Below are 12,235 nucleotides of genomic sequence, written 5' to 3' on the forward strand. Positions count from 1 at the left end.
CTCCTCTCACAGTCCGCCCTGAAGACCGGAACGGCGCGGCAACACGGCGAGAGGAACGCGCGGAGCAAAGGTAAGTGAATTGACACAGGGGGGACTTGGCTTACTACTTGCTACTTACTTACTACTACTATATGAGGGATGAATTAATATGGGGGATGAATTACTATGGGGGATGAATTACTATATGGGGGATGAATTACTATGGGGGATGAATTACTATGGGGGATGAATTACTATATGGGGGATGAATTAATATGTTGGATGAATTACTATAGGGGGGATGAATTACTATGGGGGATGAATTACTATATGGGGGATGAATTACTATGGGGGATGAATTACTATATGGGGGATGAATTACTATAGGGGGGATAAATTACTATATGGGGGATGAATTACTATGGGGGATGAATTACTATATGGGGATGTATTACTATATGGGGGATGAATTACTATATGGGGGATGAATTACTATATGGGGGATGAATTACTATATGGGGGATGAATTACTATATGGGGGATGTATTACTATATGGGGGATGAATTACTATATGGGGGATGAATTACTATAGGGGGGATGAATTACTATGGGGGATGAATTACTATATGGGGGATGTATTACTATATGGGGGATGAATTACTATATGGGGGATGAATTACTATGGGGGATGAATTACTATATGGGGGATGAATTACTATATGGGGGATGAATTACTATATGGGGGATGAATTACTATGGGGGATGAATTACTATATGGGGGATGAATTACTATAGGGGGGATGTATTACTATATGGGGGATGAATTACTATATGGGGGATGAATTACTATGGGGGATGAATTACTATATGGGGGATGAATTACTATATGGGGGATGAATTACTATATGGGGGATGAATTACTATTGGGGATGGATTACTATATGGGGGATGAATTACTATGGGGGATGAATTACTATAAAAACCTATTGAAACTAAAAACAGTGTACCATCCTATGTATTTTCAGTTTTAAAAATGTGGCTCTCAAAATAAATTTCAATCGTGGTTTTGGCGAGATTTGGCTCAGTTGAAAAAAAAGGTTGCCCACCACTGGTCTGGGGCATTCTTCACTAAGTAAGAGGGTCTGAGACATTCCTCACCAACTAAATGGGTCCGGGACATTTATCACCAACTAAGTGGGTCTGGGAAATTAATCACCAAGTAAGAGGGCCTGAGACATTCCTCACCAACTAAGTCATCTGGGTCATTTGTCACCAACTAAGTGGGTCTGGGGCATTCTTCACCAACTAAGTGGGTCTGGGGCATTCTTCACCAACTAAATGGGTCTGGGGCATTCTTCACCAACTAAGTGGGTCTGGGACATTCATTTCCAGCTTAGTTGGTCTGGGACATTTATTATTAACTAAGTGGGCCTGGGACATTCATCACCAATTAAAGGGGTCTGGAACATTTCATATATACCTATTGGGTATCAGAAGCATCATACTTCTTTAAAATGTGTCTTCCTGCTCTTAGTGGTGCTACACAACCCATGTTACAATTGCAACAGAGTTTCCCTCATTACTTGTCCAGTCTGACACCAGTCAAATAGACAGGAAGTGAGGGGGATTTGATCCAACGGGGACACAGATGGGCTTTAAGGAACAATATTACCTTGCCAATGCATGGTGAAAGTGACAGTGGTTCACAAAGACCCCCCCTATGCTACATATCTTTATTCATCTTGCCATTAAAGCTGATTTCCAGCTTTCAGTGAACTATTAACTTTACTAATACATGCATTAGCTTCATACAGTATACAGTGGTGTGTTTCAGCAGCACAATGGAAACTTTCCTTTGCACTCGCAGAACAAAATTGAGTTGGTCTGAGCACTGCTCTGCCATTCACAAGAAGATTTGAATTTTCTGAATGAATACAAAGCTTCCTATGATTGGCTGAGGCACAGATTGTGATGTCATCTGCCCTCCTCTCTGTCTCAGCCAAACAGAGGAAGCTTTGTATTCATTCAGAAAATACAAAGCTCATTGTGAGTGGTTGAGCAGTGCTCAGACTGATTCAGTTTTTTTCTGGGAGTGTGATGGGAAGTTCCCATTGCGTTGCCGGAACTGAGCACTGTATGTTGCAGCTGATGCTACATACAGAGTATACATTGTTCCCAGCAGACACGTGTCTCTCCAGCTTGACCCAAACAAACTATATACAGGTCACTAAAAGCTGGAGCCTAGTCCTTTTTTTCCTGAGCAACTGGCACTGGAATGACTAATGGGCTCTCTGGAGGAGCTATGATGTCACTCTCCCAGTCATGTAACAGTACTCAAGCCTAGAAATTGTAGTAAAAATGTAAAAGTGAGCGCTATCCAATCAGCAGCTAAGCACTCAAGGTAACCAACCTAAACCTTACAATAGAATAGATAAAACAGTGCAGCGCTAAAATTAGGATTCAAAACAAAGGAAAGTATTAGATGACAAACTGATAATAAAAGTTCGATATAAATGACAGTCTATGTGATTATAAGGTGCCAGGTGACTGGTTAAAATTCGATGGTGGTGCTCCGTGAAAAATGGCAGAATTACGCACTCACCAGATGCGTAATAGTTATTCACATTATGTATCATATCCAGAGATTTCCTCATTAGATAAACGTATGGTCAAGGCTTAGGTGGTCGTCCCTCAGGGTAGTAGTCAGCAAATATCCGGTAACAAATTACTCGGATCCAGGTAACCATAGGTCCCTTTAAGGGATAGGTAGAAGAGGCTGCCTGCTTACAGGATAACTTCATTCTCTGGGTAAGACAATTGGATCACAAAAACGGGCTCAATACTGTCTGCATAGCTAGCAGACCCTTGCTGCTCTGGCCCACAGGCTTGGATCTCTGCCTATTCCAGGGCAAACATGCACCCCTCTGGCTTCTCTCTTGCGCGCACACACATGGACTGGATGTGATACTTAATTTGTATAACTATTACGCATCTGGTGAGTGCGTAATTTTGCCATTTTTCACGGAGCACCACCATCGAGTTTTAACCAGTCACCTGGCACCTTATAGTCACATAGACTGTCATTTACAGTATATCGAACTGTTATTATCGGTTTGTCGTCTAATACTTTCCTTTGTTTTGAATGATTATTTAAGCCTAGAAATTGGCTACTAAATACAAGCACTGTCACAGGGGAGGGGGACACATGCTTCTCAATACCACATGGGTATTGTGGATGGTTATGGAGGGGGAATGAAGCAAGTGAGCATTGGTAAGCAAGGTGACATTTTTAAATATTCATTCCATGTGAAAAATATTTATTTCACACCTATGAAATATTGTAAATTAAACTATTTCAAGAGAAAAATGATCATTAAGTAGAATAATGAATGTAGTTAGAATAATTCATACATGTTTGTAAATTAAACTTACTGCCAGACAGTCAGTGTGAGCTATGAACATCATTAGCATGATTAAAGCGGAGTTCCAGTTGGAAAAAAAAATAAAAGTCAGCAGCTACAAATACTGTAGCTGCTGACTTTTAAAATACAGCCACTTACCTGTCCCTCGGTCCCGCAGTGTCCTCACCACAGCTGGTTTCACCGGCCGTCTTCTCTCCCTGGCACCGGCATCTTTAATGTGGGCACCCGGCTGTGACAGCTTACGGCTTCACAGCCTGGTACCCACTGCACATGTGCGAGAAGCGCTGCACTTTGTGAATGGCCCCATAGTCTTCTGGGATCTGTCACATGTCCCAGAAGACTACGGGGAGGGAGGGGGGGAGGATAACTTTCACTTCCAATCGCCTAGGCAATCGCAGTGGAAGTGGGAACAGGCACCTGTCAAATTCGGGTACCAGCTCCCTCCCCACCGCTCCCCAAAGGTACCAATCCTTAATGGGGAACGGGGGACAAAGCATTAAAGTTCCTTTTGGGTGGAACTCCACTTTAAGGAACTAACAACTACAACTTGTAAAGACAGCTTGTAATCTTGTACTGAGCACAACTAACCATAACTATTACATCATACATAAGTAAAAGGAATTGTTTTCCTTCTACTGATAATTCTGACCCCCTAATGGAGTATTCATTTTCTGCAATCTAGTGTTCAGCTGAGGTTTATACATTATAATATAACATTTAGGGAAAAATATACATCCTAATAATCCAGCACTGGAGGACAATATAGCGAATATCTCCACAGCCACCATGTATTTCCCTCTGGTGCTCAGATAGGCCGGGATCATGGCAATCCAGACACTGCAGAACACCAGCATGCTGAAGGTGATGTACTTGGCCTCATTAAAACTGTCCGGTAATGTCCTCACCATGAAAGCCAGAAGAAAACTCACAGCTGCCAGAAACCCCAAAAAACCCAACACAGAGTAGAACCCTATAACAGACCCTTCATTACACTGAATGATGATCTTCCCAGGATAGGAGTCCATGTCATACTCTTGGTAGGGAGGAGACACCGACAGCCAAATAACACAGATCAGAACTTGGACAGAGGAACAGGTCAGAACCAAAGAATAAGCTACTTTGACTGTGACCCATTTTTTCCAAGAACTGCCAGGTTTGATGGTTTTGAAAGCAATGTAGACAATGGTGGTTTTGGCCAAAACAGAAGAGACAGCGATGGAGAAAAAAAAGCCAAATAAAATTTGTCTCAGCATGCAGGTTATATCCACAGGACGTCCGAGGAACAAGAAGACACAAAGGAAGCTCAACAAGATGGAGGTCAGGAGGATCAAGCTCAAAGTCCGGTTATTAGCTTTCACAATTGGAGTGTCCCAATGACAAATAACATTTTTCAAAACATACAATGTAATGACTGAAAACAATAAAGATGCCAATGAAAAAAATAAACCCATCACATCATTTTCATAGGACAGAAATTCATATGTTTTGGAAATACATTTTTCTTTCTTCTCATCAGGCCAGTCTTCATCGGGGCATTTGAAGCAGTTTTCACTATCTGTAATCAAAAATATTAAAGTCACAATTCTTCTCTAGAATGAGTAGAAGAATATAAAAATGTGAATACAAAATAATCTGTCCTTGAGTTAGACTTCATTTTTTTTTTTTTTGCTGTCAAGCTGAATTACACATTGATTTCATAAATCATTCTGTGTCTTTACTGATTAGATGTCCCCACCAGAATTCCCAAATGTTATGGAAGTTTCAAATTCACAGTTTCATATCCCTCTGATAGACTTTCTGTAATGTACAATGAACAAATACATACAAGCTCAAGCTATGAGAAAGACAAAACATTGCTATACTGTGGAAGGAGACAGATACACAAACTTCCAGGGCAAAATCTCGCTTTCCGAGTTCCCAAAAATATAATTTATTTACTTCAGGTACATATATAGTGCTGTCAATTTATGCAGCGCTTTTACATATATATTGTACATTCACATCAGTCCCTAACCCTCAAGGGGCGCACAATCTAAGGTCCCTAACTCACATTCATACATACACATACTAGGGACAATTTAGACAGGAGCCAATTCACCTACCAGCATGTCTTTGGAGTGTGGGAGGAAACTGGAGTTCCTAAAGGAAACCCACACAGGCACAGGGAGAACATGCAAACTACAGGCAGGTGGTGCCGCGGTTGGGATTTGAACTCTAGTGCTGCCAGGTGGAAGTGCTAACCATTTAGTCACTGTGCTAAAAAGGTTAGTGGAGATTAATAACCACCTACACCCACCCCAGAAAAAGAAATACTAGTGTTTCTCAAGTACAATGTGTGTATGCCACTATGACAAATTCCTCTAAATATATAGTATAGCATTTAATATTGATTACACTGTCTGATATACTAATTTGGATCTTGGTGTAAAAACTTTGAAGGCAGTGGACTGGCAACATGATACTCTTGAGCAATACATGTGACAACTGCTTCAGTTTTGCTTATGTGAAAAATGCGCAGGTTAGCATTGTTGGTTATGTGTTAGAGAAGACACTGGTAGCTTGTGATGAGGCAGAATTCTGTTTTACTTGTGTGGCTTAAGTTACAAACATACAGCACATTTCAGCAGACATCTTACTTGTGGAAGAAAGAGAGAGAAGAGAGAGAACCAACAAGTTTTACACATATGCACAACTGATAACCTTAGTGTACAGTGCCATCTACTGGTCAAGTGATATTAACACACAAATACTATATAGTACATTATAGTACATGCTGTTGCATTCCCAACAAGCATGTGGGTAATAATATGATGTTTTCAGCAGTAGAATTACACTCACCGGCCACTTTATTAGGTGCTTGGTAACAAATTGCTAATCAGACAATCACATGGCAGCAGCTCAATGCATTTAGGCATGTAGATGTGGAGAAGATGGCTTGCTGAAATTCAAACCAAGCATCAGAATGGGGAAGAAAGGGGATTTAAGTGACTTTGGACGCGGCTTGGTTGTTGGTGCCAGAAGGGCTGGTCTGAGCACATGAAATAATGCTGATCCAGTGAGTGGTGGTTGTGTGGACAAAAATGTCTTGTTGAGGTCAGAGGAGAATGGGCAGACTGGTTGAGAGATGATAGAAAGGCAACAGGAACTCATGTCAATATGCGCCAAAATCTCTGAGGAAAGTTTCCAACACCTTGTTGATTCTATGCCACGAAGAATTAGTGCAGTTCTGAAGACAAAAGGGGGTCCAACCCGGTACTAGCAAGGTGTACATAATAAAGTGGCCGGTGATTGAATGATACCTTCAGAGGTTTTGGTTGGTACACTTTTTAGTTCATAGAAGGGTAAAAAATATTGCTGCCAGTAATCTGATATTCTGTGAACATTACCTTTTTCAGTTTGAAAGTGTGTCATGGCATTCTTGGTCATGTATCTACAATTTCTAAAGTGTGCACAGGAAAAGTGTTCTTTATATCCTGAATCTGCTGGGGGGGTTATCTTCTGTAAAGCCTTACTATGCTGTGGGTCTGTCTTCAGTGCTAGCGTACTCTGTTGATGGCCAGTCCTGTTTATTGCCTGACTCAGCTGAGGATCTAGCCTCATTTTGGCCTGCATGTCTCAGCTAGGGTCCTTCCCACTGATGTGGCTGAGTGTCTGTCTTCTGTACTCCTTGGCTTAGCCGAAGGTCAGGATACTGTTCTGTCTGATTCAGCTGGAGATCCACCTATTGTATTGTGAGGCTGATGTAAAGTCTTTTTATGGCCTGCTTTGCTTGTTTATTTTACTGCTAGGCTTGGTTGAGCATCTCTTTACTGTTCTGCCTGACCTCCATGTACATCTGACCTGCCTGACCTGACTGTACATCTGACCTGTCTGACCAGACTGTACATCTGACCTGTCTGACCTGACTGTACATCTGACCTGTCTGACCTGACTGTACATCTGACCTGTCTGACCTGACTGTACATCTGACCTGTCTGACCTGCACTGTATATCTGACCTGTCTGACCTGACTGTACATCTGACCTGTCTGACCTGCATTGTATATCTGACCTGTCTGACCAGACTGTATATCTGACCTGTCTGACCAGACTGTATATCTGACCTGTCTAACCTGCACTGTATATCTGACCTGTCTGAGCTGACTGTACATCTGACCTGTCTGAGCTGACTGTACATCTGACCTGTCTGACCTGACTGTATATCTGACCTGTCTGACCTGACTGTACATCTGACCTGTCTGACCTGACTGTACATCTGACCTGTCTGAGCTGACTGTACATCTGACCTGTCTGACCTGACTGTACATCTGACCTGTCTTACCTGCACTGTATATCTGACCTGTCTTACCTGCACTGTATATCTGACCTGACTGTACATCTGACCTGTCTGACCTGCACTGTATATCTGACCTGTCTGATCTGACTGTACATCTGACCTGTCTGACCTGCAATGTATATCTGACCTGTCTGACCTGCACTGTATGGCTCAGCTGACAGTCCATCTGCTGTACTGACTTACTTCCCTGAGGGTTTGTGTTTTGTTCTGTCTGACCTTGGTCAAATTCCATCTACGTTGCAGTTTGTAAGGGTAAGCAAAGGTTCTTATATATTTATTTATGTTGGAATCTGACTATACTGATGGTCAATCTCTCATTAAATCTTACATTGCTTAAAGCGGAGTTCCACTTACTCTGTAACAAAATAAAAGTGAGCAGCTACAAAAATTATAGGTGATATATTGGTTCTGGAGAGCGCCAATCTAAATGCAGTATTATACAATCATTTATTGCACACAATGGTATGTAACTCACAAGAGGTAAGTAGTTAGCAGGCATGGGTACATAGAGACGTCATCCAGAAAAGGTTCCAGAGGCAGAGAAGAGGGTAGATGGATATCTGGGGGCCGCGGCTGTGGTGAAAGCCAGGTCTCCTGACTCACATCTAGTCCTCTGCACTTAGTCTGGCACCCCTCTCTCTCCTCTTATCTCAGCTACAAAAACTGTAGCTGCTGACTTTTAAAAAACAGCCACTTACTTGTCCCACGATCCCGCGGTGTCCCCGCCGCAGCCTGTTTCACCGACTGTCCTGTATTCCAAACAAAAAACAAACAAACAGAATGTCTAGTGTCCTGTATTCCAGGCGCCAGCATCTTCAGTAAACGGAGCTATCTTATATGGTATCCCTCAACCATTTGCAGTTTCTGTTCTTCACATAACTATATTGATAAGAATGGAATGTTTCATTGGTCATCCTGAGATTAAGCAACGCCTACTGAGTTCTGTATAACCGTTCTTGTCATGCATTAAACTTTCAGAGATGTAGCTTGCACACTTCGGTGTCGAAGCTTTATTTCTCCCAGGCCTGAGGGTGAAAATAACGAGGACAAGGGGGCTACAGACATAGGTTGAATCCTTGCACCCGATGTGCTGGTGATATTTCTATTCCTGTACCCGGAAGAGGCCAGCAATGTACAGGTACGTCGCTGTGCCTGTTTGGGCCGCCCATCTTCAGTACCTTGCAGGCAGGTGGTTTGCAAGTGGTTAAAGAGAACTTATTAAGTATATTTAGAGGTTATGGAACCACCATTTGTGTGGTTTTGGAAAGTCATAGGAATGAGATATGGGATTTTGATCTGTGTGTTCTTTCAGGATTAGGAATTGGGAACTTTCAAAAGACATTTTTATTCCAGAACAGTGACTGAGAAAGGTTTAGAAAGACAACCCAGGAACTTACAGTGGAAGCTCATGTATTTCAGTCATGATAGGTGTCCTTCAAAAAAGGTATTAGGAAATGTTCAATAAGTATGACACGTCAATTTTTTAACACCCTTTGCTTATTCCTACCTGTTACATTGGACACTTGCCCTTCAGAACATGGAACACAAATATAGCAGCAGACATGAAAACTTTCAGTGGGAGCTTTTCTGGACCCAGGAGGACATCTGTCATTGCAGAGGGATTCTGGCTTCTTGAACATGCAATGAAATATAAATGATCAGTCACACTTTAAGAGGATACCTATCACACGCTGAATGAGGACTCATACCAATCCATAATGCCTGCCTTTGAGAAATGATTAATGTGGTTTTAGCATTATGACTTCCTTCTTTTACTACATCTGTATTATTTTTTACAGTTTAAAAAAAAAAATCACTTTAGTATTTCTCAATGAGTCAAAGCAAAAAGCATTGAATGCTCTATATATATATATTATTTAATTTATCAATGAATGTATTACCAACCTGCAGACTAAATGATTCAACTATTAATCCATTCACATCAATCCCTGCCATAAAGCTTTTTTCCCTCATTTAGGTATGTAGATGAACAAATTCATATACTGGAGTCTGTTTTGGGTGGAAGACAAGCAGTCTGGTCACTTGTAGTCTTCTTTGGGAGTGCGGAAAGAAATGCAGAAACTCAACTCAAAGAGAGTTGTCACTCTATAATGAGAGGTTCCCTCTCAGCAGGATCAGTAGGGATGATGCAGATTTTTTCAAATAATAAAAGATTCCAGTAAATTGCTATCTCCTCATTTGCACTTTACTTACCTATCCCATTGTCATGGAAATTTTCTATTACAGGTTGAACTTTAAATGTGTCATATATTAGTGTTATTCATATGTCTCTCGTGTGGCTTAATTAAAGCTCTGAAGGCTGCAATTGGGCCATGCGCATGTACAATGTATGTATTACAGTACTCAGCTCAGTAATGGATGAGATGGCAGATCTGCGCTTATAGACCGGCGTGTATACCACCACGGCATTCGATGCGAATGCCGCCGGCGGTAGGCCGCGGGCCTGTATCCACATATCAGCAGCATAGTACCACATGGACTTTGTATGGCCAGGCGCCGGGGCAGTGCTAACTCCGCGTGTAGGCTCATGTATATCTCTACAAGCCGCTACCAACCTGAACTGTATCTGGATGGATGTGTTTTAATAAAGATCGTATCGGGCCCATTCAGATAGAGACTGGCACTGTTTAATCTAGGGGATGCTTGTACAGACAATGAACATACTGCTAGGAGCTGATAGCATGTAAAGGATGGGAAGCTCGCTCTCCACAGAGAGCTTATGGGGGAGGGGAGGACTGGTTGAACTGGTTTTCAGTATAGATAAGCGGAAATGTTACACTCCGAGCAGGATGTACATTCTCGTGTATGGACACTCCCTATACATTGTTCTGTGGGAGGGGATTGACCTGACCCCTGTGCGGGGGGGCGTGTGTGTGCTTTTTTGTAAGTAAATAAAACAGGAGTCTGGGGTTAGAGCCAGACAGAGTGGATTCAAACTCCAACCTGAGAGTATCATCTGATTATTCCTGGGTCACGGGAGCTCCATTTTCCCCACATCTCAACAGAGCTAAACCTTTGCACACCAGTTGGAGGTGCAGGAATCACGGAGTTAAGCTGCAGTTGCGGTAAGCGAAGTTCGCATAGCTTTATGGGGGATTGCTGCGCATCCAACTGCGGGTACTCACGGTAAGGAGAAATTCGTTGAAAGCGAATTTCCAAGACACCCATTATTCTTCATTTATACTGGCGTTTGAGGCATCTGAGGTGGATGATGTCATGTTTTCATTGTATTTATGATTCACTGACACTGAAAGGTATTTTAAGCTTTTACAAGCTACAATTCTCTCACAATATTCCTTCCACTGAATTTTTCTGCTATCTTCAACTCCGAGAGACTATGTAACACAAAATCTGAAATGAACAGACTCAATCCTCACCCGCTCTGTCTTTGAAAATGCATTTGTTGTAAGAACCCTTTATCCAAGGATGTACTGTCCTCAATCTACAGTATAAATCTCTCCTGTCTGGAAACACATTAGGTCCTCCACCCTATGTTCTCCAATGGGAAATGGACCCAAGTAACACACTAGAGATATACCCATGGTCTCAAATTTGAGACAATATCGCTCATGGGTCCATAAACTCTTCCTTTTTAGAAACCAATTAAAAACGTTTACTTCGTTGGTACATGGTACCTTCCCAAATAGCAAAATTCTGCACAAGGCATATCAGACCATTGCTTTCAGGGCTTTGGCATGACTGACACATTGTACAATGGTACATGTATGGTGGGTATGCCCAAAACTTACATTTCTGGATAGGGAATTATAGATGAAAACATTCAGTTTAAGGTACAAATATCCCCCAAAACCTTTATGAGGCTGTTCTTAACTCGAAACCCTCTTCTTGTGCCCCTAAACAATTTAAGGTGCTTTCTTTCATTTACAGTTTGGAATTCAGAAATTCAAATGATAGCACAAGTAAAAAAAAATATCATGGCATTTCACAAATAAGAAATTATAAGAAACTAATAGTTTTCAAAAATTATGGGACCCCTGGATTATAAATTATTTGGGGGGTAAACCACACCGACTCAAAATGATCTCTATAGCTTTCTGTTTTATGTCGTATTAAGCTAACCAACCTAGGCAGGATCTGATCCCAGGTACATTCCAACCCTCTCCTTCCACCATTCCCTCCCTCATCCCCCCTTTATTTCCTTTTCTTTCTTTTTTTTTACTTCCCATCTCAATCTATGTCCTCAATCTATAAATCTCTCCTGTCTGGAAACACATTAGGTCCTCCACCCTATGTTTTCCAATGGGAAATGGACCCAAGTAACACACTAGAGATATACCAATGGTCTCAAATTTGGGACAATATCGCTCATGGGTCCATAAACTCTTCTCTTCCAATTGCTTTTTAATTGTTTGTAAAAAAATACAGTTTTAGGTAAAAAAAAATCCCCAAAAACCTTTATGAGGCTCTGTTTGACTCAAAATCCTCTTCTTGTACCCCGTAATCAATTTAAGTTGCT

At 41.6% G+C, this 12,235-nt stretch overlaps 1 protein-coding gene across 1 annotated transcript in view; it reads right to left on the reverse strand.

Moving 5' to 3' along the window:
* Positions 1 to 4,034: 4,034 nt before the first annotated feature.
* LOC149445861 (vomeronasal type-2 receptor 26-like) overlaps positions 4,035 to 12,235 on the reverse strand; it is a 56,664-nt gene continuing 48,463 nt past the window's right edge. Inside the window, exons 5-6 of the mRNA XM_089653313.1 lie at positions 9,245 to 9,368; positions 4,035 to 4,957 (exon numbers count right to left, since the gene is read on the reverse strand). Coding sequence (XP_089509439.1) covers positions 4,035 to 4,957; positions 9,245 to 9,368 — 1,047 coding nt within the window. The remainder of the gene's footprint in view (positions 4,958 to 9,244; positions 9,369 to 12,235) is intronic.

This window comes from Staurois parvus, unplaced genomic scaffold (assembly GCF_062004578.1).
Source record: "Staurois parvus isolate SC_StPar_1 unplaced genomic scaffold, SC_StPar_1.0 ptg000706l, whole genome shotgun sequence".
In the NCBI taxonomy this organism is placed as follows: domain Eukaryota; kingdom Metazoa; phylum Chordata; class Amphibia; order Anura; family Ranidae; genus Staurois; species Staurois parvus.